Source organism: Acipenser ruthenus, chromosome 3 (genome assembly GCF_902713425.1).
Source record: "Acipenser ruthenus chromosome 3, fAciRut3.2 maternal haplotype, whole genome shotgun sequence".
NCBI classification, from domain to species: Eukaryota; Metazoa; Chordata; class Actinopteri; order Acipenseriformes; family Acipenseridae; genus Acipenser; species Acipenser ruthenus.
This window is the reverse complement of record NC_081191.1, coordinates 10,644,659-10,669,053: the sequence shown is the minus strand read 5'-3', so window position 1 is coordinate 10,669,053 and position 24,395 is coordinate 10,644,659. Positions and strand designations below refer to the sequence as shown.

The following is a 24,395-nucleotide window of genomic DNA, read 5'->3' as shown; positions in this document are numbered from 1 at the left end:
TTTAAAAAAAAGAATCCTGTATTGCAAGCTTCCATTCAGGGCATTTGATCTGCACATTAGAGAAGAATTACATCCAAGTCTGGTTTCACATTCCAGAAGTGCATCTTTGTGACACTGTTCAAACTCAGTATGCATTTTAACAGGATTTTTCTTGTCTGCTTACTTAAAATGTAAACTCTCTATTAGGTCAGCCACCTGTTTAATTAAGCTTTTAATTATTTCTGCTGTCTGCTTGAAAGTTGCGTGTAATGTTATGAATACTTACTGTGCATATCTTATTACTTTTCGCTGAATTATCCCTACATTTGTGTGACATTTTTCATATAAACCTGATGGTTCTGAGGTGTGAAGGTTTAATAATTATTTAGGGTAGAACAAGATTATATACAAGCTGGTAGAAGAAAGATATTGTACTGCAACAATCGGCTTTTAAACATGGCGTGACTGATAAACTATTCATAGTTTGAACTAAAAATAATGGGAAATTCACAATACTACTGTATTGAAAAATTGTGCAACTGAATACATTACATAAACAGTAGAACAACAATACGTTGTAAAAAACACCATTTTGAGTTGCTAGTTTTTTATGTGAACGATGTCACAACATTTTATAGTCACTAAAAAAAAATGTTATGTCTGCATAAGGCCCAGCTATGAAAAAGTACAGTATGATTATTTTAAAAAATGGCTGCAGTAACTAAGCCCCATGGCTACAGAGAATTGTATAAAAAGGGTTTGTTTTGCTCTGGTGTAGTCATGAGGTGTACAGTATACTCCTGCACCACAGGGAGAATGCACACGCCCACACCATGCAGGTTCTCAAAACCCAAGGCAAGTGCTACTTGAATCTTCACATCGATTTTAGGAAAGTAGACTTAAAGGCATACTTCAGTTCATCTACATTGTTATATTAGTTCATCTCATACCTGGACATTTTTGCTGGAATAGTTAGAAAGCATGATACATGTGCTCAGTCTATGCAGAAACACCACTTGTGATTACACATGCTAGCATACGAAGTAGGTACGAAATTAAACATGCTATGAATGTAAAATGTTGTCATATTTTCTAAGCAATGAAAAACATACTTTCTCTCCTCTGGGTCCCCTTGGTGCAGGTGGTCCTTCAGGCCCCTGTATAAAGTCAATATATATTGATTAAGAGATCGTATTCATATGTGATACAAATTTCAGTGGTTAAAAGTAAAATAATTGTCCCCGAGTGGATCACTTTGTAGAAGCACAGCCGCATGGTGTGCAGGGTGACTCATACAGCACAGATTCACATCCTGGCTTAGCAATGTAGGTCGGTCTTTGCTGGGGACTCTGAAGGGAGCGTTGCATTGGCTCTGGCGTTCCCGTGGTTTAGGGAGGCAAAACCAACGGGGACTGTTTCTTCGCATCGTGCTACAGTGAACCCTGCTGGCCAGGTGCCCAGTGAGCTCAAAGGCAGACACCTGCAGGGCTGGCCTTTGTCCTCCAGAGGTCGGTAACTAGCTGAGATCCGCTCGAGAGTTTCTGGGTGAAAAAGGCTTGGTCGTGGGATCAGAGGACACCAACTGAACTGGGTCTCCTGAGCCATGTGGGGAATTGCTGCCGTGAGGGGAGAAGAGATTGGGCATTCCAAATTGAGAGACATTCCTGGGGGACAATATTTTTTTTTATTACCACTTGAACCCCAATTACCACAAAACATTTAGCATATGGAAGTGTTGTGAATATTTATTTCTAAATTAAGCCTCAGAACATTACTATATAGTGTAGAACTTAAACACATTTTAAAAATAAATATATTTAGAAAAATGTTAAGACTTACCCTATCTCCTTTTGTTCCAGGGACCCCACATTCACCTCTTTCACCCTAAAAAACAACACATCACTCTCATCAGCACATCAGTAATTAAAGAGCATAGTAGTGAACAAACTCATTAATGAGGCAAGAACTGATTTTTGAATGTGGAGTGATAATCAAAATTCAATACCATGAAAAGATGTTAATCGCACCAAACTGGTGCTGACCTACCCCCTCCAGAGGGTAAAAAAAATCAATTAAAGAAAGGAACTTTATCAATGGGTGATTCATCAAGGATCATTTTAAACATCATGCTGTACCATATTTGTATGAACTGGATGTTTTTTACACGTAACTACAAATATTGTACAGTGTGTTTTCTGCACCTGGTATGCAACTTACCTTATTACCCTTAAAACCAGATCTGCCCTGTAAGAAATTAAAACATGATATTTTAAACTGATTTAAATATAATATTTGTCAAATGGATACAGATTCTTAATGAGCAGGACAAGACTTGGGGGCAACAAATATTTATATAGATTATAAATCTGAAACATGGACAACATTAGGGCTGTTTCTCTTAAGGCCTGTTTTTTGAAAGCCCATTTTGATTAATTAAATCAAGGTAGTGGTTCATAAAATCTGCCACTATTTAAGAGATCGTAAGATCATTAGTCAAAGCACAACTCTTATAAAATTCCTTACAGTTTTGAGAATTGGGCCCGATATCACAAGGATTTTTGATCCCATAAAATAGAGCAATTCCACTGGTGTAAAAATTACAAAACACATTTGAATTATTATTATTATTATTATTTGTTTTTTTAGCAGATGCCTTTATCCAAGGCGACTTACAGAGACTAGGATGTGTGAAGTATGCATCAGCTGCAGAGTCACTTACAATTACGTCTCACCCGAAAGACGGAGCACAAGGAGGTTAAGTGACTTGCTCAGGGTCACACAATGAGTCAATGGCAATTTACCTCAGGGCCTTGATTTCCAGGAGGTCCATTGATGCCAGACTCACCCTTTCAATAAAAAAAGAAAAATAAATAATGGTTACTGGTTTGTAACATGTGTTCCTTACAATGGGAAACTCAACACAGTTGGAAAATGTAAGAGATCGGCTAACACGTGCCAACTGTCCATAGCTAAAAGCTAAGTATTTTACTTTATCACTCACTCTGTATCAGGGCTAATTCATAAACTCTAGTAATAGTGAATTTCTCTGTATAATGTCATGTCTGGTCATTTTTACTCTCAGGTCTCAATAGATATTAAGAAAATATTAGAGCTTGTTTTCTTATAGGTTCTACAACTGGATTGATGCTAGTGTTCAATAAACCACAGAACAGATTTGTGTGCACCCGAAAGGCTCCATTTATCATTTCACAACACAATAGATTTACTTCATAGGAAGTAGTGTGGAGACACAATAAATATGTGTGTGTGTGTGTGTATATATATATATATATATATATATATATATATATATATATATATATAATGTAATAAGGCCCAACAGGGTGTCCATATACGTCGAATATATACGGACGTTGTACGCCTCCGGGCGTTGTACGTCAATAAAGTAGAACTACTTCTAACTCTGAACTACACACTTAGTTAACTTGAGTACATTAAATTTAATTAAAACATGTAAACGAAAGTTCATCTTTATTTTTGATATTGTGTACATTGCCATTGAAAAGATACACCAGGGGGTGGAGTTGAGACGACACTGAGTTATTTTTTTTTCACTGTAACGGAAAATGCATTATTTTAAGTCAAGGTGAGTGAGTAAAAAGCAGTGTGGAGTAGTGGTTAGGGCTCTGGACTCTTGACTGGAGAGTCCTGGGTTCAATCCCAGATGGGGGACACTGCTGCTATACCTTTGAGCAAGGTACTTTACCTAAATTGCTCCAGTAAAAAACCAACTGTATAAATGTGTAATTCTTTGTAAAAATAATGTGATATCTTGTAAGTCACCCTGGATAAGGGTGTCTACTAAGAAAAATAAATATATATATATATATATATATATATATATATATATATATATATATATACACTGAGTGTACAAAACATTAGGAACACCTGCTCTTTCCATGAAATAGACTGACAAGGTGAATCCAGGTGAAAGCTATGATTTTTAAGCCTTGACACAATTGAGACATGGATTGTGTATGTGTGCCATTCAGAGGGTAAATGGGCAAGACATAAGATTTAAGTTCCTTTGAACGGGGTATGGTAGTAGGTGCCAGGCACGCAGGTTTGAGTGTGTCAAGAACTGCAACGCTGCTGGGTTTTTCATGCTCAATAGTTTCCCGTGTGTATCAAGGATGGTCCACCACCCAAAGGACATCCAGTCAACGGCAGGCCACTGGTCGAAAACAGCCAAAGGAGGCTGACACGAATTGTGCAGAGCAACAGACGGGCTACAGTTAGTCAACTGACAGACCAGTACAACACTGGTGCCGAAAGACCCATAAAAGAATGCACATCACTCGTCGTACCTTGACACGAATGGGGTATGGCAGCCGACGACCTGACAGAGTTCCACTTCTTTCAGCAAAACACAAGAAACTGCGGTTAAGGAACGAAAACACTGGACACTGGAGGATTGGAAAAACATTGCCTGGTCTGATGAATCCCAGTTGCTGCTGTTTCACGCTGATGGGAGGATTAGGGTATGGAGAAAACCACATGAGTACATGCATCCATCATGCCGTGTCAACATTACAGGCTGGTGGTGGTGGTGTGATGGTGTGGGGTGTGTTTTCATGGCACACATTGGGCCCCTTGATAAAAGTTGAGCAACGTTTGAATGCCACAGGATATCTAAACATCATTGCCAATCAGGTGCATCCCTTCATGGCAGCAGTGTATCCATCTGCTAATGGATTTTTTCAGCAGGATAATGCCCCATGCCACAAGGCTAGGATTGTGCAGGAATGGTTCCACGAACATGACAGTGAATTCAGCTTACTGCAGTGGCCTGCCCAGTCACCAGAATTGAGCATCTGTGGGATGAGATGGAACAAGCTATTCGGAGTAGAGATCCACTACCAACCAACTTGAAACAACTGTGGGAAGCATTGGAGTCAACACGGGCCAGCATCCCTGTGGAACGCTTTCGACACCTTGTAGAGTCCATTTTTTTTTGGTATTATTTTCTGTTTTGCTTTAATTGTTCTTCATCCAAATTGGCATGTCTACTTACTACTTTTGGGATTTTGTTTTTTTGCTGGTAATTGGTCACTCAATTTTATAGCTTTACTGTACACCTGTAACTTTAAATCCTGTGAGGCAGCGCAGTGATTTCGATTATGTGACAAGGCTCCAACTGACCATATCCATCCAATATACGGACAGCGCGAACCTTGCTTGTTTCACATTCCATTGCCAGCCCTGGATTATATATATATATATATATACACACACACACACACACACACACACACACACACACACACACACACAATTTGTAGTCAAAAATTTACATACCCCAATGAAAATGTATAATTTCTAGAAATTTTTTGAAAACAAATAATTAAAGGGAAAATCTTTTGCAGCAAAAGTTTTGCTTTTGTGGACGAGGAAAAAGTTACAAGAAATAGATGTCAGTGACCCGCGCTTACAACTGTATTGTCATATTTTCTTTAAATTCTCAAATTAATAAATTGATACCCAGGTAGTAAAAATAGGCCATGGTAGCATCGGGTCATTTAAAACCCAATGGGTACCTGGGTTTTTTGGGTGCGTGTGACGCCCTGTTTATTTTTTATATGTATGTGTATATATATGGCCTATTTTAGAATTTTGTTAATATGTATTTTATTTATTTATTTATTTTTTCACATTTGTTTTTTGATTTTTTATTATATAGTATATTTATTTGTCATGTGAAGCACTTTGAGATGCCTTGGCATTAAAGGCGCTATACAAAATAAATTTGATTGATTGATTGATTGTAATTCTGAACAACACATTTTATTTCAGTCAGAGTAAAGGGTTAAAAAAAGCAAATATGAAGATATTTGTCATTCATTTTTTTTCCTGACACAAACTATTTATTCACCTGCTTTTTAACGCGGGACCACACACTTGGCTCTGATGTTGCTGGTGGCGTGTGTAAACCTTTTACACTTTGCTCAAGTGCAACCAGCACTGCAGCAACATGACTGCAAACCCCTCCAAGCCTAACATGTGATAAAGACTCATGGGTATGATGTTTTCTTGTTGTATAATGACCACTGCGCACCTCACCGCCAATTGTAGTCACAATTCTGGCACAGTATGACTTAAGGATAACCTGACTTGTCCTCAAGTCAGCCCCTACTTCTCCGTACACTTCACACACACCATTTTCCTCTAATCAATATGTACTAATTTTGTGTACTTGAAAAGTAATTGTAAGCATCGAGACTTCTATAGGCCTTTACAGCTTCTCGGATGTAACAGCGCTCCGTATCTACCAAGTGATGATACACGACTGGGTATGTTCTCTCTGGAAGCCTTTTAAAATCACTTGAAAACAACCTTGCCCTAATATCAACATCAAAGGGATCAGGTAGTGTGGTTCTATTAATCGTTAACTTTTTCCTGTAACGATTTCTTTCTAAGTTTGGTAAATTTAGAAAATATTTGCTGGTCATTTTTGCGCTGATTTACATTAAACCACTGCTGTGTTTACAGTCAACCGGAAGTTTCCATGGACACACAACACTGGTTCATGCACAGTACTCTTTGTTTATGCTGTCATACAGAAAAGGGTCTATAACCTCCCGTTGTTTCCCACCGCTGTCCGGCTCACCAACCAGTCACATTCATGCTCTGCAACCCCTGAAAACAGCAACACATATTCTCCCCACTCATTCATTCACTCACTACCCCTTCCCATGTTAAGTAACGGTGTGACCTGTTCCCTTTACAGTACATGTAACATAAAAGACAGACGAGACAAACTGAACAGACATATTTTTTTAATTTGAAAGTAAAAATATATGAAAGCATGACGACCTTTATGTACAAAAATCTTCACTAATATACAATTTAATAAGAACTGTCGAGTATTTATTTTCTTTCAAACAGTATTAAATGGCAGTGTTTATATCTGATAGTGAAAAATAAATAAATATCAAGATAGATAAAGAAAGAAAGAAATATCTATGTATTGATTTATGTATTAATTTATTTCAATATTTATTAATGTTTTACTTTTACCAAATATATAGGCTATCCTTCAGCACAGCTAATTTCCAGAAAAATAACATTACTCTCATCAACCAGTATAGAGAAGAACCATACTTCCTTGTGCCAATAGGGACCACAATGAGCGTTTCACTGACAGGAAACCAAATTTTTTCAGAGCTCAAGATCAGAATCTCAGAATGATGATTGTGATGAAGATGATGAAGATGAATGATGACTCAAAATCTCCAAAATATTCTCGAGAGAATTCTCAGCTTGCTGGCTTAATCTTTCAAAATACTGCTTGTTTTCTCAACTAATCGTGTATCGTGTAATAGCACTGACAGTATAACACATAACACAACACGCTTGCAAACTGAAGGTTATAGTTTCAAATCCCACACATGCCAAAAAACAGAGGGAAGGGAGAAGGTTTTTAGAGCAGAGAAAACCTGGTGAGGCTGTTCTGGTGCTTCCCGGTACTTCGCGAACAGTAAGTCCGGAAGAATTTTTGAGCCAGGCCATTAGACTAAATCATGGGATGTTCAGACAGGAACAACTGGCTGACGCTAACCTTAAATCAGCATGGGACCAAGCTGTTCAGGCTGGGGAGGAGTACTGGCGGGACTGTCTGGATAGGCCTACACCGCATTTCCTTTCAAATCGAGGTTTGTTGTACCGGGTAATTAGAGGGACAGTGCCAGGAGAACATATACACCAGTTGCTGGTACCCCCCTCACAGCGGACGAATGTGCTCAATGTTGCACATACGCACTTAATGGGCGGTCATTTCGGCACAGACAAGACAAGGGAGTGGGTGTTACAGAGGTTTTACTGGCAAGGAGTTTGGCGTGATGTTCCTGAGTTTTGTTAGTCCTGCCCGGAGTGTCAGCTAGCATCAGGGAACAAACCAGCTTGTACTCTCTTGGTTCCCTTAACAATTATTAATAACCCATTCGATAGGCTAGGTCTAGATCTGGTAGGACCCCTCCCCAAGAGTAAAAATGGCTTTGAATATATGATGGTAGTGGTAGATTATGCCACCTGGTACCCTGAGGTGGTGCCACTTCATACAATGGCAAGGAAACAAATACCAAAGTCTTTAATAGGCATCTTTTGTAGAGTGGGCCTCCCGAAGGAAGTCTTAACAGACCAGGGCACTCCAGGAATTATATGAAATGTTAAAAGTATAGACAATTAGGGCTTGGGTCTACCATCCCCAGACCGATGGATTAGTAGAGCGGTTTAACCGCACTCTAAAACAAATGCTTCACAGGGTAGTGCAAGACAATCCTCGGGAGTAGGAAACAGTATTGCCTTATCTTATGTTTGCAGTTAGGGAGGTGCCTCAAGCATCGACTGCGTTTTCCCCGTTCTAACTAATGTTCGGGAGGCAACCAAGGGCTCTCTTAAATGTGTTAAAAGAGGCTTGGGAGACAGAGCCAGTGTCAGGACAGAATGTAACTGAATATGTGCCAGGAATCAGGGACAAACTAGAAATAATGTCTCAACTTGTTAAAGAGAACCTGCAAAAAGAACAAGAAACCCAGGAGACTTGGGCCCGGGAGTTTAAGGTAGGGAATCGGGTGCTTGTTTTGGTCCCCACTGACTCCCACAAATTTTTTGCTAAATGGTAGAGTCCCATAGAAATAGTGGAGAAAGTCAGGGAGGTGAATTACAGGGTTCATCAACCGGGTAAAAGGAAACCATACCAGGTGTACCACATTAACTTGCTAAAACCTTTTTTAGGCAAGAGAGTGTTTATTTTTTAGGGAGGAAGAAACGGATAGGGCCGGAATATCGGGGTAGACATATAAGGGTCACGGAGACGAAGAGGGAAGCAATGTGACATGAGGTGAGAAAAATGCTGGAGCTGGGTGTAATACAGGAATCGCATAGTGACTGGTGTAGTCCATTGGTGATGGCACCCAAGCCCAATAGGTCCATCAGATTTTGTATTGACTTCCGGAAGCTAAACTTTGTCTCAAAGTTTGACACCTATCTGATGCCTAGAGTAGACGAGCTCATAGAGCATCTGGGAACCACTAATTTATCTCCACCCTAGACTTAACCAAAGGATACTAGCAGGTCCCTTTATCTCCGGACTCTCAGGAGAAAACAGCGTTTGCTACCCCTGATGGCCTGTATGAGTTTGTGGTCCTCCCGTTTGGCCCCCATGGAGCGTCAGCGACCTTCCAACATCTAATGGACATGGTCCTTAAACCACATGCAGCCCATGCAGGGGTGTATTTAGATGACGTGGTTGTCTTCAGTAATGATTGGGTAACCCACTTACAACGGCTCAAGGCTGTACTAAGGTCCATCAGAGAAGCAGGGCTCACAGCCAACCCAAAAAATATAAAATAGCGTTTTCAGAAACAGAATACCTGGGGTATACCATGGGGCAAGGGTTGGTTAAACCACAGGACCAGAAAGTGCAGGCTGTCAAACACTATCCCCGACCAACCACCCAGAAGCAAATGAGGGCTTTCCTAGGGTTAATAGTGTATTACCAGCTCATTATTTCGCAGTTTTCCACCAGAGCCGCCCCACTGACTGACTTAATCAACAGTAGAAGAAATAGGCCCATAGTATGGTCCGAGCAATGTGAAACAGATTTCCAGGATTTGAAGGCAGCCTTGTCATCAAAGCCCGTCTTGTGAAATCCGGATTTTAATAGAGTTCATTTTACAAACAGATGTGTAGTGATGGCTTTCTGCATGTGGTATTAATTATGTTATTAATTATAAGTTTTACTAATTCAGTTGCTTTAATATGTTTTTATATTAAGTTTCTATACAATATTGTGTAAGTTTCGAGTTCTTTCATTTCCCATCGGCAAAACCAGCTATGTGCAGTTTTGCATACCCTAACACGACTGAAAGTCACAGATAAGTGTCTGAGCTAAAAGCCAAAAGGCAGGATATTAGCAGAGATAATGTGAGATGGGGGAGGGGAACTGAAAGACAAGATGGATACACCCTGCTAGGTACCACATGGTATGTAACCCCCTCCCCCCCTTTCCCCCGCAGTGGGAATGTGCAGTGATAGAGTGGAAACCCCTAGCACTGGACAGAAGACAAATGGGAGTGGAGTCACAAAGGTATAAATGCCAAACATTGTAAAGTTTTGTCAGTCTTTTCATCTCTTTCGAATTGACTCCATGGATCCGTGCTTTCTGATACAAACATATGCACTGAGCTGTACTGAGGCCTTGTCCAAAGTCAGTTTAAATCTTGTGCTTATATGATTAAGAACATAAGAAAGTTTACAAACGAGAGGAGGCCATTCAGCCCATCTTGCTCGTTTGGTTGTTAGTAGCTTATTGATCCCAGAATCTCATCAAGCAGCTTCTTGAAGGATCCCAGGGTGTCAGCTTCAACAACATTACTGGGGAGTTGGTTCCAGACCCTCACAATTCTCTGTGTAAAAAAGTGCCTCCTATTTTCTGTTCTGAATGCCCCTTTATCTAATCTCCATTTATGACCCCTGGTCCTTTTTTCTTTTTTCAAGTCAAAGAAGTCCCCCGGGTTGACATTGTCTATACCTTTTAGGATTTTGTATGTTTGAATCAGATCGCCGCGTAGTCTTCTTTGTTCAAGACTGAATAGATTCAATTCTTTTAGCCTGTCTGCATACGACATGCCTTTTAAACCCGGGATAATTCTGGTTGCTCTTCTTTGCACTCTTTCTAGAGCAGCAATATCCTTTTTGTAACGAGGTGACCAGAACTGAACACAATATTCTAGGTGAGGTCTTACTAATGCATTGTAGAGTTTTAACATTACTTCCCTTGATTTAAATTCAACACTTCTCACAATATATCCGAGCATCTTGTTAGCCTTTTTTATAGCTTCCCCACATTGTCTAGATGAAGACATTTCTGAGTCAACATAAACTCCTAGGTCTTTTTCATAGTTCCCTTCTTCAATTTCACTATCTCCCATATGATATTTATAATGCACATTTTTATTGCCCGCATGCAATACTTTACACTTTTCTCTATTAAATTTCATTTGCCATGTGTCTGCCCAATTTTGAATGCTGTCTAGATCATTTTGAATGACCTTTGCTGCTTCAACAGTGTCTGCCACTCCTCCTATTTTTGTGTCGTCTGCAAATTTAACGAGTTTGCTTACTATATCAGAGTCTAAATCATTAATGTAGATTAGGAATGTATTGGAGGTATTAGGATTGTATTGGAGGTATACCTTTCTTGTACATAGTGTTTTTGAATCAAAAACCATTTGTCAGCTTAATTTCTTCACCACAGATTGGTGCCGAAAACCCGGGATTCCTGAAAAGCAACCCTTAATGACGTTTCACGATGTGCGGTTTCAGATTCGTCAGCGGTATTATATCATCCGGTGAGTCCATTTTTGAATAAATCACACATAGTGAAGGGAAAGAGAAAGGCAAAGAATCAGTGAGTCGAGATACTCGGGGTAGAATCTCTCAGCGGAGAGATCCCATGGTAGAGAGAGAATCAAATATTTTTGAAGTGTAAGGGACTTACAGAAATTCACGGACAAAATAAAAAATGTGAAGAAAAATAGCGGGAAACTGTAAATCCTGGTGAAGAGCCAGGTGACGTCAAAATCTTGACTGTAAGACCCGCTGAGGCAAACTGAGTTACGTCATTTAAAATCTTGGTGAAGAGCCATGGTAACGTTAAAAATCTCTAATCATAAGTCCCGCAGCGGCAAACAAAAGTCCTGGTGAGTGAGACCGATGGGCAGGTAGGCCTTTGCAATCACCTCTCCAGACTGTGTTTCCCAGATTGATATACAAGATTCGGTCGCTGAGGGTGAAAATAATCAAATTAAAATGGCCAAGGATATATCATATGTAGAACAAGCGCTAATCAAAGTGAACCAAAAACTAAAAGAAAAAAAGATTGTATCCATTCAAGTGTAAAACCGGAATTACAGGAATTAAACACATGGTGGAAGGAATCTGGCAGCAAAAAGAATGATAACAACACATAGAATAGATAAGAGCTAAAATAGGTAGTTTCCAAAGCAGAGTAATGGTAATTAAGAAGTTGTTTATTTATGATTGTTTGGGTCAGACTGGTTTTGCTTAAGCAAGGAAATAAAGCAACATCTTAGGAAAAAAAAAGGAATTTTGAGAATGTGTTTATTAATGATTGTTTGGTTCATGCCTGAGCTGAGCAGGGAGATAACATTTTCTTTGAATGGAAAACAAATAATAAAAACAAATAATAATGAAACAGAAACTCAGTACTATAAAGTACCAAGTTATGTTACCAGCATCAAACTGCCTTTATGTTGAAGTACGTCATTTTGTTTGTTTGTCTTTGTGTGTTTAACTGTGTGTGAATCTTGAGTAGGCCTATGTGTGTGTGTGAATGTGTAAACTGTGTTTACGAATTAGCAGAGCGTTAGTCGGCAATTAGACTCTAAGATAGAGACAGACTGTTTACAGTTTGAGAATGGAAGCCAATTCTTGGAGATTGTTAAATCTGTCACAAACTAAGTTACCGGGAGTATTTTTATTAAAAAAATATTCTCGTGATTACATGTAGTTGTTAAACTCTACGTACAAGTATTATTGTGTTGTGGCAATAATGTAAACCAGACGTGGTTTAATGTATTGAAAATAACATACATAAGACTTTATATTCAAGTGTTATTGTGTTGTTGCTATGGTGCAAACCAGACGTGGCTTGGATTATGGTAAGTAATATTAATAAGGCTTACTGTTCATAAATTTAATTAAAGCTATTATTTTATTAATTTGATTATTTTGACAGTTAAATTCCACCGTGGTTAAAGTAAAATTTAAATTTAAACCCCAAACTATCTTTCTTTTATTTGTATGAAATAAACAGAGCTATAAAGTTTTAGAAACTTTCTATTTTTCACCAAACATTGTAAAGTTTTGTCAGTCTTTTCATCTCTTTCGAATTGACTCCATGGATCCGTGCTTTCTGATACAAACATATGCACTGAGCTGTACTGAGGCCTTGTCTAAATCTCATGCTTATATGATTGTATTGGAGGTATACCTTTCTTGTACATAAAGTGTTTTTTAATCAAAAACCATTTGTCAGCTTAGGTGGGCTTAGGAGCAGTTCTCTCCCAGGAAGGCGACGGCTAAGAACATCCAGTGATGTTCCTTAGTCAAAAACTTTTACAGAGGGAAAGAAACTATGCCACCATAGAAAAGGAGTGCTTAGCAGTCAGATGGGCTACAGAAAGCCTTAGATATTATTTGTGGGGATGCTGCTTTACAAATACAAGCAGCTACAAATTCTCACCTTACATGTTGGTTCCTGACCCTGCAACCTTACTGTTTCAGGGTGAAACACCAGGCCGGTAAGGATCACATAAATGCAGATGTGTTATCAAGGCTGCCTGAACTTACCTCTTCTCTCTCCTGCAGGAATATGCTAACGCAAAGGGGGAGGGAATGTGAGCCAGCTCACAGAATTAATGCCAATTGTGGCAGGCTGGCACCAAGCCTAGGAGGAATTCGGATAACCGCTGGGAAGATTATTGGTGCGCTTGGAACCAGTCTGCCATGATTTCCAGGAGCTAATAGGGAGGTAACAGTTGCCTAGGAAAGGGTTAATTTTTAAGTAATTAGCTAATTAGTGCCTAGTTTGGCAGACACCTGTTCCCTGTTGGCACCTGGAAAGGAAATCCTATATAAAACAGAGTGCTTTTCTTTTGTTTGGTGGGACCTGGGACCTGGGACCTGGGACCTGGGACCTGGGACCTGGGACCTGGGACCTGGGACCTGGGACCTGGGACCTGGGACCAACTGATAAGTTTTTTCTTGTTCTGTTCAGTTTTTGTACTGGACTGTACATTTGGTAAGGAGACCCAAGCCTGGTTGTCTTTACGCTCGGCAAAGAGATGTTGTTTTGTTTCTTCGTGGAACGATTGTTTTGGCCCTGGAGCCTGTTTATTTATAAATATACACACACAAACATTGAACTATGATATATGTACAATCATTTTGATATATCAATGTTTGATTTATATACATTCATGTTTGATATATATACATTGACTGGACACAGGCACATTATTAGTAATAGTCCTGATGTTTACTTTTGCAGTACATTTTACTATTTTTGTTTATTAAAACAGTATTAAAAATCTAAGTTTTATAATTTACCAAATAATTAAAATGAATATTATTTAAAACACATTCCATGTATATTAACCTGTTTGTTTATATATATATATATATATATATATATATATATATATATATATATATATATATATATATATATATATATATAAATTGTGGAAGTAACATAGTAAATCCAGTAGAATTAAACAATTTAAAACACTTCTAAATCAGAAATTGAAATGGAAGATCTGTACCTTGGATCCTTTGTTACCTTTAGGGCCATCACGACCATTGTTGCCCTGAAATGAAAAGATAGAAAAGATACTGGTACAGCTGGATAGAAAAGATGCTTGCTGCAGTATCTCACAAACTAATTATCTTATAGAGGCTATGTATGCAGTACGCACACAGTTAAGTGTATACTAGGTCAGTAATGTGCATCTCCTGCAGCGTGGGAAGTTTATATGTATTTTTAGTGTCTTTGTAAAGAGATCCAGATTCCAACAATCCATGCATAACAAAGATTACAAACAGTGTATTGAAGCGTTGAATATACAAATGTTGCCTCTCCTTAAAAACACGCAACTGCACTTGGGCCAAACCTTGGGGGAGGGGGTGGGGGACAAGCCCCGAGTCCAATTCTTTTTTTTTTTTTCTGAGCCCACTCTATATATTTTTCACTACCCGTTGTCTACTCCATTGTGATTAGAAAAAAAAAACGTAGCAAGGTAGTATTGGCGACTGTCAATCAAAACACAAATTCACAAATGACAGATTGTCTATCTGGAGGCGGGACGCAGCAAGCGCTCTGGCAATAGGTCAGTGTTAATCATGCGATTGCTCTGCTGGGAGTTGTGATACTAAATGCGTAATTTCATGAGACAAACAGACCGAACAGAACTGGACAATCTGAGTTGTCGAAACCGTTCCAGCTTCCTGCCGTGGAACATGTTCTGCTTGTTCGGTCGAACAGCCCCGTGTGCTTGAGGAGCAGTTCCACACGGTGGAACATGGTGGTGTCCCACACGTACAGCTATGGGCAAAAGTTTTAAGTATTTTTTAATTTTTTAATTTTTTTTTTTACATAATTAAAAAAATAAAATAAAAATAGATTAACATAATTTAGATGTTTTATTTAACGTCATGTAATCAAATAAACTACAGAGCGATGTACCCGAAGGATTTCGAACACATTTTTTAATTGTCAGTTTTCCATTAAGTATGGAAAACTACAAAGCGGTATGTAATTCAATATGTTAACGTAGCATTATTCAGCAGACTTCATTCGACCCTAAGCAAAATGATTTTATTATATAGGGAGATGCAAAACCTTTGGCCGTAGCTGTACTGCTAATATACTGTATTCTATTAGATAAATTACAACTGCACATGCAATACTGGCAAAATATAATAAACGTAGCCTTGATTTACGATAATCTGTACTGTATAGCGAGATTGTTTTATATATTTGACCCATAATATTAATGTTATAGTTTATTACCTATGATGTAATCACTGCTTGGCAATTTCTGTCAAAAAAAATAATAATAATCACAATGCACAAACAGCGTCACCAAATCGCTGTCAGCCATGATGTTAGAAAAGGCATGGAATTAAATGATTTGGCAAAAAGGCAAAAACCTGTTCCTGTTCCACATCGAACAAGCTGAACGTGTCGCATATGTCTGCCTCATGAAATTCTGCCTTAACTAACGGATGGTCAAAATTCAGTATTTAAAAAATACATGCTTTTGGGCTGTTAATTTGTTAGTGTGTTCATAGAATTATGTTTTCACTTATGAGTTGTAACAAATTTATTTGTTCTGTGGGCTAGGTTTTGAGATGCACATGTTTTTTTTTTTTTTTTATAGAAACATTTTCATACTAACTTTTGTACTTGATAACATTAATTTAAAAATCGAATTGATGCCTATGATTAATACGTTTTGTGACTAATTTGAAGCTATTCATATGTTTCAATATTAACTAAATTGGGTTATTAATCAAATTGATTAATCTTGTTACATAATTGTTTATTAATGTTTGGATGTATTGTTACTTGATTGATTACTGTCTTCTTCACAGTCATATTAAAATAATGTTTTTGACCAATTCAGATTTTGCTGCTGGTGTATTTATTTTCAAAAGGTTTTCTTCAGGTTGTTTAAGTATAAATAATTATACCATGACTGCAGACAATACTAAATTGTAAGATGTCTTTTTTTTGTAAAATACCTCTATTTTGTTGTCTCTTGTATTAATTAAATTTAATAATTCAATATACTTTTAATACGTGCAATGGTGCATTCCAACAACCTCTGCTAGCCATATAGTATTGGTTTCACTCTGCACTTAAAGCATGCCTGTTATTTTATGTCAGGAGCTTGAGTCATTTTAAGCCATAGTAAGAAATACTGATTTTTTAAAGATATTTATTCATAGTAATACATGGAGCTGCAGTGGCAGACTTTGCATGGTTAATGGGTCTGTTCAGATCATTTATATAGAGTATACTATTCATTTTTTTTTAACTATTAACAATTATCCAATTGATTACTCAAATAAATGTTTACACATGCCCATCGCTAATTTGTATCCAAATTGGAAGCAACGGCTATGTTCCTATGTGAAAGATGTAAACACCAGATGGGATCACTTTAATATCTGTCTTGACCTATTTCCATTTCACAGACTTATCTAAAACTCTATAGGATTCAAATTGCCAGATATCCAGATATGACCTCAGGCTGTTTTGCAGGTGCACAATGATTCACTGCCGGATGTTTAAGACGCAGTGGAATATGTGTGTTAACTACCCTCTGGGTAATACGAACACAATCATATGGTGAAAGTACAACTGTATGCCAAAAAGCAAAGACATATCAAAAGTTTTTTTTTTTTGTATTGATATTTTGATAATGAAAATGTAGGCATTTCTGGTGTATTTGCTTTGAGAAGTCTGATCCCAGAAAGGCTTTCACTTACTAGACTGCACTGTAAAAAATGATAATATAATGATCACACATTGTGACCGCATGACTATTGTAGCTCAACAGTATGTGAGCATGTGTATTTTCTTTTGCAGGAGAGGGGTTTAGCACTTGCTGTGTACACTTCCTGTATTTGATGGAAGTTTTGGATGACCTCTAAGCTCACTGAAAATCTTTGGCAGTATTTGAAGTCTCAGGTGGCCAAGGCAAAGCCAGAAAACCTACAGTACATGTGGGCCCTGTTGCAGCAAAAGTTGACGAAGATTCCCCTGGATTTTCTGGGAAACAGTGCTTGCCAAATATTACATTTATTAGACCCTCTAAACACTATGTAAAGTATGAAACTAAGCTAGTAAAGAGCATCAAAATTGGCTCATTAAATGTCCATGCAATTTGGGTTGCATACAGAAAAGTTTGGAATATAATGGTACTTCAATTCTAAGACAATCATTTGCAGCAATTGCGGTGTCAGATTGCCAGTGGTCAGGCAGGGAAGCAGGATTTGCACACTTTTATTAAAATCCGAAACAGAAGCCCCCTTACAAGCAGGCAAACTCTTTGTAACAGCACTACATGCAGACCCCAACACTTGTCCTCCCCAGAACTGTTCCTTCCCAGAACTGACTAACTGTATAAAAGCTCACTTTTTTTTATTTTTTATTACTGTACATGGCAACTTAGATTGACATCAAATCATCCCGTTTTACCAGACCACATTTTTCAGGCCCGGATTCAAACACACACATTTTCACATGTTTGGTTGCCCTCCCCAATTGGAGGGGAAGTACACATCAATGGACCGTACAGGGACAGGCTTTTATCCCCATCCCTGTCAAAACCACACAGTATATACATTTCACATCTACAAGGCTCTGGCCAGTCACAATCGCTTGTGTTTATAGGCCAATCATGCTTAGGTAATGTAACCATATGGCTCTGTGTTCAACGGGACAGCCTGGGATAGTTCAGGCTTTTCAACTCACAACCCAATGCATTCTGGTAAGCGTAGTCCTGCTTCTCTTAAAGGTAAGAGTGGTACCAAAGAAGTAAAACGTACCAGAATGCATTGGGTTGCTTAGGGTACAAACAAAGTAATGTAATGGTGCTGAAGAGTCCATGTACACACATTCCTCTTCATTAAATTAGTGTCCAGTGATTCAAAGTGATGGACAGGCAATGTGCTGCTCTTACCGGACTTCCTGGAGGGCCCCTCTCTCCTGCTTCACAAACACACGATGGCTTTGGCAGCTGACACTGAAATTAGAATAAAAAAAGTTAAAAGCATGCCAAGAACCTTTACATCCAATAAAAGGTACATGCTTTAGAGAAATGTAACCTCAAGAGATAAATAATGAGTACAATAACATACTTACCCCGTCAACAGCAATTCTCCTCTGAAATAGAAAAAAATATTATATTAATTATAATATTAACATATTGGTGTATTTCTTCAATTGAGCAGTTATAGACATGGAGCTACCAACAACACCCGATAATGTTAAAAAAACAAGCTTTAAGTTCCATCTCAAGACTAATAGCAATACATGGGAAAGGCGTGCTATTGGATGACTGGAGATGGATACATTTTATGATTTTCCTATTTGACATTTTTATGCTCTGTTTTTTATACATGAATAATATAAGCATTTCAATAACTTCAGTAGGCAGTTCACATACTATCGAAATGTCAGTTAAAACTTTCAAAGTCAAGAATATAAAGAAGTGGTGTTCAAACATCAAAACAATTCGGGGATTGTACCAGCATTCAAATTTGCAGAAACCGATTCCATTTTTTGTCAGGGCCTTCTGATACTTCTACAGTACTCTGACCTCTGCTGTCTAGACTTTGATGGGTAGTTATGGAAACAAATGGGGAGGGGAGCAATGGAATTTGCAATGCAAGCACTGATAAAGCCTTGACACTGAATACAATTGGGGATTCAGAAATGTGTTCATCTTTAGGGTAGCACAGACTACGGTTCAGTTACTGGAAGAAAAATTCAATTGGGTGCTGCGACTGAGTGATTGTGCACACATCCACATCTCATACTTTCGATTCCATGAGAATTATTCAGATATGTATACACCAGTTATTCACACTGGGGATACGTTTTTGTAAGTTGCTATAAAATCATGTTTTTTCATTGCATGTTTTTCCACATTAGCGTCACTGTTTAACTGCATATTTTTCCACAGGTAAATCACTGACCAATTTTTTAAAGCTGGCTGGTCCACAATGCCTGCAGTAGCTCTTCAAAATTCTTTCTTTTATGATTATGTGACTTATACAATTCTCACCTGAGCAAAAATTGACAAGCAACGTATTGGAAAAAAACTCCTCAAACAATTCACTCATAAGGGTGGCTATAAACAACCAATTCTCCCCCTTTGGGAGCTTGTACATTTTTCGCCCAACATCATACATGAAATAACATGTGAATATATGAACATATGAAAATATGAATTGCCAGACATGTATATGAACTTGTATGTGATTATATGTGATGCAAACCATAAGTGACTTATGTACTGATAGATTCAAAAATATGTTTGAAAGAGTCCTAAATGTAGGATTCAACAGCCATCAAATTTGTGTAAACATTTCTTTAAAAAATAAACAGTGTTAATTCATGAGTACTAGTATGAGTATAATGCAAGCTTTAGAATTGTTTTTGCCTGTCGATGATCAAGACACTATAGGGACAACAGTTTTCCACTATACACCTCAACTCCAGTCTATTTGTATGATATGTTACTACAGTGTTATGCAGTTCTGGGAAGATGTTTGTTCCTCATTTTAAGTAACACTCCTATGATTAAGTAATTTTTTTAGTTTACAATAATTTTGCAAAATATCACTCTAATGACATTCTTATGAAAAAAGCATGCCTGTACACAATTAAATCTAGATGAAATGCCTGTTCTCAATACTCATTTAAATGACCACTGTGTTTCTCTGCCGCATTATCAATCGTTTGTGAAGCTGAGGCACACAACTTGTTTTTTGTAGCTCCTTTCAGACAGCAAAATGGAAAACAGCAAGAATGCAGTGGAGTTCTGAGTGTGCTTAATTACATTTGATTACTGCCAGTAACAGATTTAAGGAATTCTTGCACTGGATGAAAATGTTTGACTACTTCTCTTTCTTATAGTTTCCCCTCTGTATTGAACAGATTCTTACCAATATGTTCTCCGCTTACTTACCTTTTTGTGAATCTAGAACAAAACATTTGACATAAACTGCTACTCACCAATTCATTAAGGAGTTTATCTCCAAGGTATGGATCAGTCAGGCTATGCACATATTGTTCGGATGGGGCACTAGCTATGGAGCGCAGTTTGATAATATTGATGCTTTCATTAGCAAGGGCTGATAACCCAATGGTAAAGAGCTTGATGCCATAGTTCTTAGCAATAGTTGCTGCCCCCAAGATGTCTGGGTTCCTTGGGTGGTCCACTCCATCAGTCATCAGTAATGCCACTTTGACACCGTCAGGCTTTGTTTCCTCTTCAAAGAGCTGGGTGGTGTTAGTGATTGCATAGGACGAATATGTACCATGCCCTATATAAGACATTGAGCGGACCCGGCTTTTGAAGACTTCAATGTTTTGCCAGTCTCGGAAGGGGTGCTCTTTCTTGACAGTGCTGCTGTACTGTAGGGCTGCCAAACTGATGTTTAATTTTATGCCAGAAGGTGACGTCATCTGCATTACTCTTTCACCGAAATCCTGAACAAAAGCCTTCTCCCTCTCAAACATGATATTTTTGGCACTTTCAGAGCTATCCATGATGAAGGCAATGTCTAAAGGACAGGACATCACTGGAAACAGGGCAAAAAATACATTAAAAACAGAAAATCACTTTGTATAAAATGGACAACGTCCTCGAAGTCCTGTTGATGAAAACAATTCTAAGTATTTGCATACAAGGCAGTTTGAGGCATCCTTTCAAAGAGTCAAAGATAAGAAAAGAACTTGGTATCAAATCCTGAAATGAGTACCACGGGGTCTGAAACCAGCCATACGCCATAGCTGAATTCTTGGATATATTTATCTGTTTTTATTAAGGTGAGAATGTGTAAAACATCACTGTCACTGTTTTTGACCGGTAAATTACATGATTTTTTTTTTTTTAACTAAATGATTTTCTGGATAATTAAAGGTTATATAAATAAAATGAAATTCATTGTGCCATGTTTCAATCTGTAACCTAAAACTAGTCTGTAAAAACCTCATCTCGTTCCAATATCAAATTGGGGCTGCCACTGTTTTCTACATTTTACAATCTAATCTGTAATATTACACATACATTTCACATTGTTTATAATGACAATTATTTCCCCTAATACAAATATTTCCCTGATAATAATTCACAACCCTTCTATTTTTGCCTACAAGTTTTTTTTAAAATTATTTCTGTAGTTCAAGGTTTAAATCCCTTCACGTTGGTAACTTCCTGTATCAGTGCAGGTTGGAGAGATCAGGTTCTGCCACCCTGTAATCCTATCTGTAAACTAACTGACTTTAAACTGCTTTCAAGTCAGTCCATGCGGCAGATGGTGATGATCAATCATGCAATTTTCAGAGCTAGCCACCAGGGGGGTACTCTACAGTATACACAAGAAGAAAAGCCCCTTTTTGTGACAAAGAGTGATGCCTCTGCTGTTTAGTGTTGCTTTTCTCTATGTAAAGATCAAGTTCAATCACCAGTGTGGAAAACCTACAGAAGCTGGCCATGAGGATCAGAGTAGGAGGAGCACACAGAAAGAACAAAACAGAAAAGTAAACAAAAGACCACTTATCATTTTAATATGTTGTCTGATTAACACACGTTTTCTTTCCTCAAAAAAAAAGTCATGGGAAAGACAAGTAGCAGCTTGTTAGGGATTTCAGCCAAAACAGCATAAGGATTCTATTTTATAAACACCTGTTGATCATAAAGTGTAGTACACTGCTAGTTTCAAGATGTTAATGGTGAGAGGTGACTATCTTCCATCATATATGGGAAACATATTTGTTTTAGAGATTGTAATTCATAAAGTAAATTGTTTTAGACTTCCTTTAAAATGTAACAAACAGACCCATACCCTTTCCTTCATCTCTTAGTATAAGGTTACTTGGTTTCCGACCCGTCTTTCTTCTGTTCTGTCCGTGGGCTACATCTGGGTTCGCTGCCAACAGCAAAAGCCAAAGAACAGCAGCTCTTTTCCACATTTTGTCCTTTTATCCAACAGCTATTTCCCTTCAAAAAGAAAAACAAAGTCATTATTAATGTCTCTGTTACTGCCAGAACCACAACTGTATATGTAATCAATCATGCCAGTGGCATTCATTCCCAGCACACCTGGAATTACAAAATGAGAGCTGCAGTGACAGCAACATGAAAAAGAAGATCACCATGACGACCCACTTCACTGTGTGCAAATGTGAAAAAGTAAGCTTCACATACAGACAGGTGGAGCATATATGATTAGGACTAGACTCAATAACCTAATAGCTAAATAATGTCCTAGAAACCCATTAAAAAATACTATAGTAACATCCAAAAACACAATATATCCCTAAAATATTCTCACCTCTCAATAATTTGTAATAAAGAAAGCTTCATCCCAATTGGACAGGCAGTTCTCTAGATATATAGAAGGTCCTTCTAAAGTGGGGGATACATATGAATCTGGTAGTTTTGTGTCCTGGGTAAATGGGCTGTTACAACAATCTAAAAATGTAATACTAAAGCATTTTTCCTGGTATAGGTTAAGACAAATTAATAATAATAATAATAATAATAATAATAATAATAATAATAAGAAGAAGAAGAAGAAGAAGAAGAAGAAGAAGAAGAAGAAGAAGAAGAAGAAGAAGAAGAAAATATAGTTTATAAAATATTTTCATTTAATTAGTGATGGGTCAATAGTGAAATTGACAGCAGTTCACGTGAGACCTTACTTGCAGTATTGCGGTGCAACACTCAGAAAGAGTCTCTTCCTTTTAACCTCTTGAATAGGAACAAAAAGTTAAAGGAATGGGGCTTTCTTTTTACTGTATCCACCTGATACTACTGGTAAGCTCTGCTTTATTGGACTCGAGCTGAAGGAAATATGTAAGACAGAATGTGCACAACGTCTGAAAGCAGTAATAAAAGCAAAAGGAGGACACACGAAATACTAAAGCAGGGGTGCCAATCCTTGTCATGAACAAATACTTTAAATTAAATAAGTTGTTTTTTTGGATAAATATTATTTGTTAAAATACTGTAAATTGTGCATTTTGCTTTTTGTTTTTATAAAAAAAAAATATTATTTTTACTAAATGCTTGTGTGTTAATTTGAATTACGGTATAATAATCTCAACATCATTTCCAGAACCTTTCGTTTCTGCTACTTCATGTGTGATTTTCAAGCACCCATGCATTTGTCAGTTCCCAATATGTATAATTTGATAAATGGGGTGTCACGTTATAAATAAGACATTAAAAATGCCTATTAATAAAGTGGTAGCTAATAACTGGCAATTCTTTCCTTTCGATGTAAAGCATTATTCGGTTGCATCACTGCTTTAGTGATGTAAATGATCCACAAAAACGTATTAAGAATCTAAATTAATTACCATTTTATTTATTCGAAACAATGCAGTAGGGCTTACTATCTTAAATAACTATAAATAAATAAATCCTAACACCATCTGTTATGTGTTTTTGTGTTTTTCTTTCTTGTGTTGTAATTTAATTAACTAATTAATAATAATAATAATAATAATAATAATAATAATAATAATAATAATAATAATAATAATAATTAGCGTTATGCTCTTTGTATAATAAATTACATAAAATGTTTATATAAACTTATTATTGTAAAAACAAGCTTTATAAATCGATACATACATTCAGTCTTACCGGATTTTATTTCATTTATTCAAAAGATCTGTCAAACTCCGATGCTTCTGTTTTCATCAGGATAAAGTTTTCTGATGTCAGTGTCAAGAAATGTGTTCCTGTCGTACTGAAAGAAGTGGAACTGTACTGTAGAGTGCTCTAATCAGTGCCGCCCCAGAAAAGGGGTGGACTGCACTCTGAATATTCATTGTCAAATGCTTACTGAATTTAAAAAAAAAAAAAATGCATCCCGTTAGATTAGCTACAAATTAATAAACAAATAAATAATATTGTAATGTAAACTATGAATTTATTTTAATTAAAATTAAAAGTGATATTATTTCCAATGAAAGTCCCTAAAAATCCCCCACAATAAAGTAGTATGTTTATTAAAACTGATTCATGTTTAACAGCGAGATATTAAAAAAAAAAAAA

General features: G+C 37.4%; 1 protein-coding gene across 4 annotated transcripts in view; it reads right to left on the bottom strand.

Moving 5' to 3' along the window:
- Positions 1–24,086, bottom strand: part of LOC117435630 (collagen alpha-1(XXVIII) chain-like) — a 71,037-nt gene extending 46,951 nt beyond the window's left edge. For 3 of the 4 annotated variants that reach the window (XM_034058951.3, XM_059012187.1, XM_059012195.1), the window contains exons 1-10: positions 23,970–24,086; positions 22,174–22,328; positions 20,339–20,907; positions 18,461–18,481; positions 18,279–18,341; positions 14,352–14,396; positions 2,781–2,825; positions 2,197–2,223; positions 1,819–1,863; positions 1,092–1,136 (exon numbers count right to left, since the gene is read on the bottom strand). In XM_034058951.3, coding sequence (XP_033914842.3) covers positions 1,092–1,136; positions 1,819–1,863; positions 2,197–2,223; positions 2,781–2,825; positions 14,352–14,396; positions 18,279–18,341; positions 18,461–18,481; positions 20,339–20,907; positions 22,174–22,300 — 987 coding nt within the window. In that variant the 5' untranslated portion in view covers positions 22,301–22,328; positions 23,970–24,086. The remainder of the gene's footprint in view (positions 1–1,091; positions 1,137–1,818; positions 1,864–2,196; positions 2,224–2,780; positions 2,826–14,351; positions 14,397–18,278; positions 18,342–18,460; positions 18,482–20,338; positions 20,908–22,173; positions 22,329–23,969) is intronic. The other variant, XM_034058950.3, reaches the window with a different exon arrangement.
- Positions 24,087–24,395: the final 309 nt, after the last annotated feature.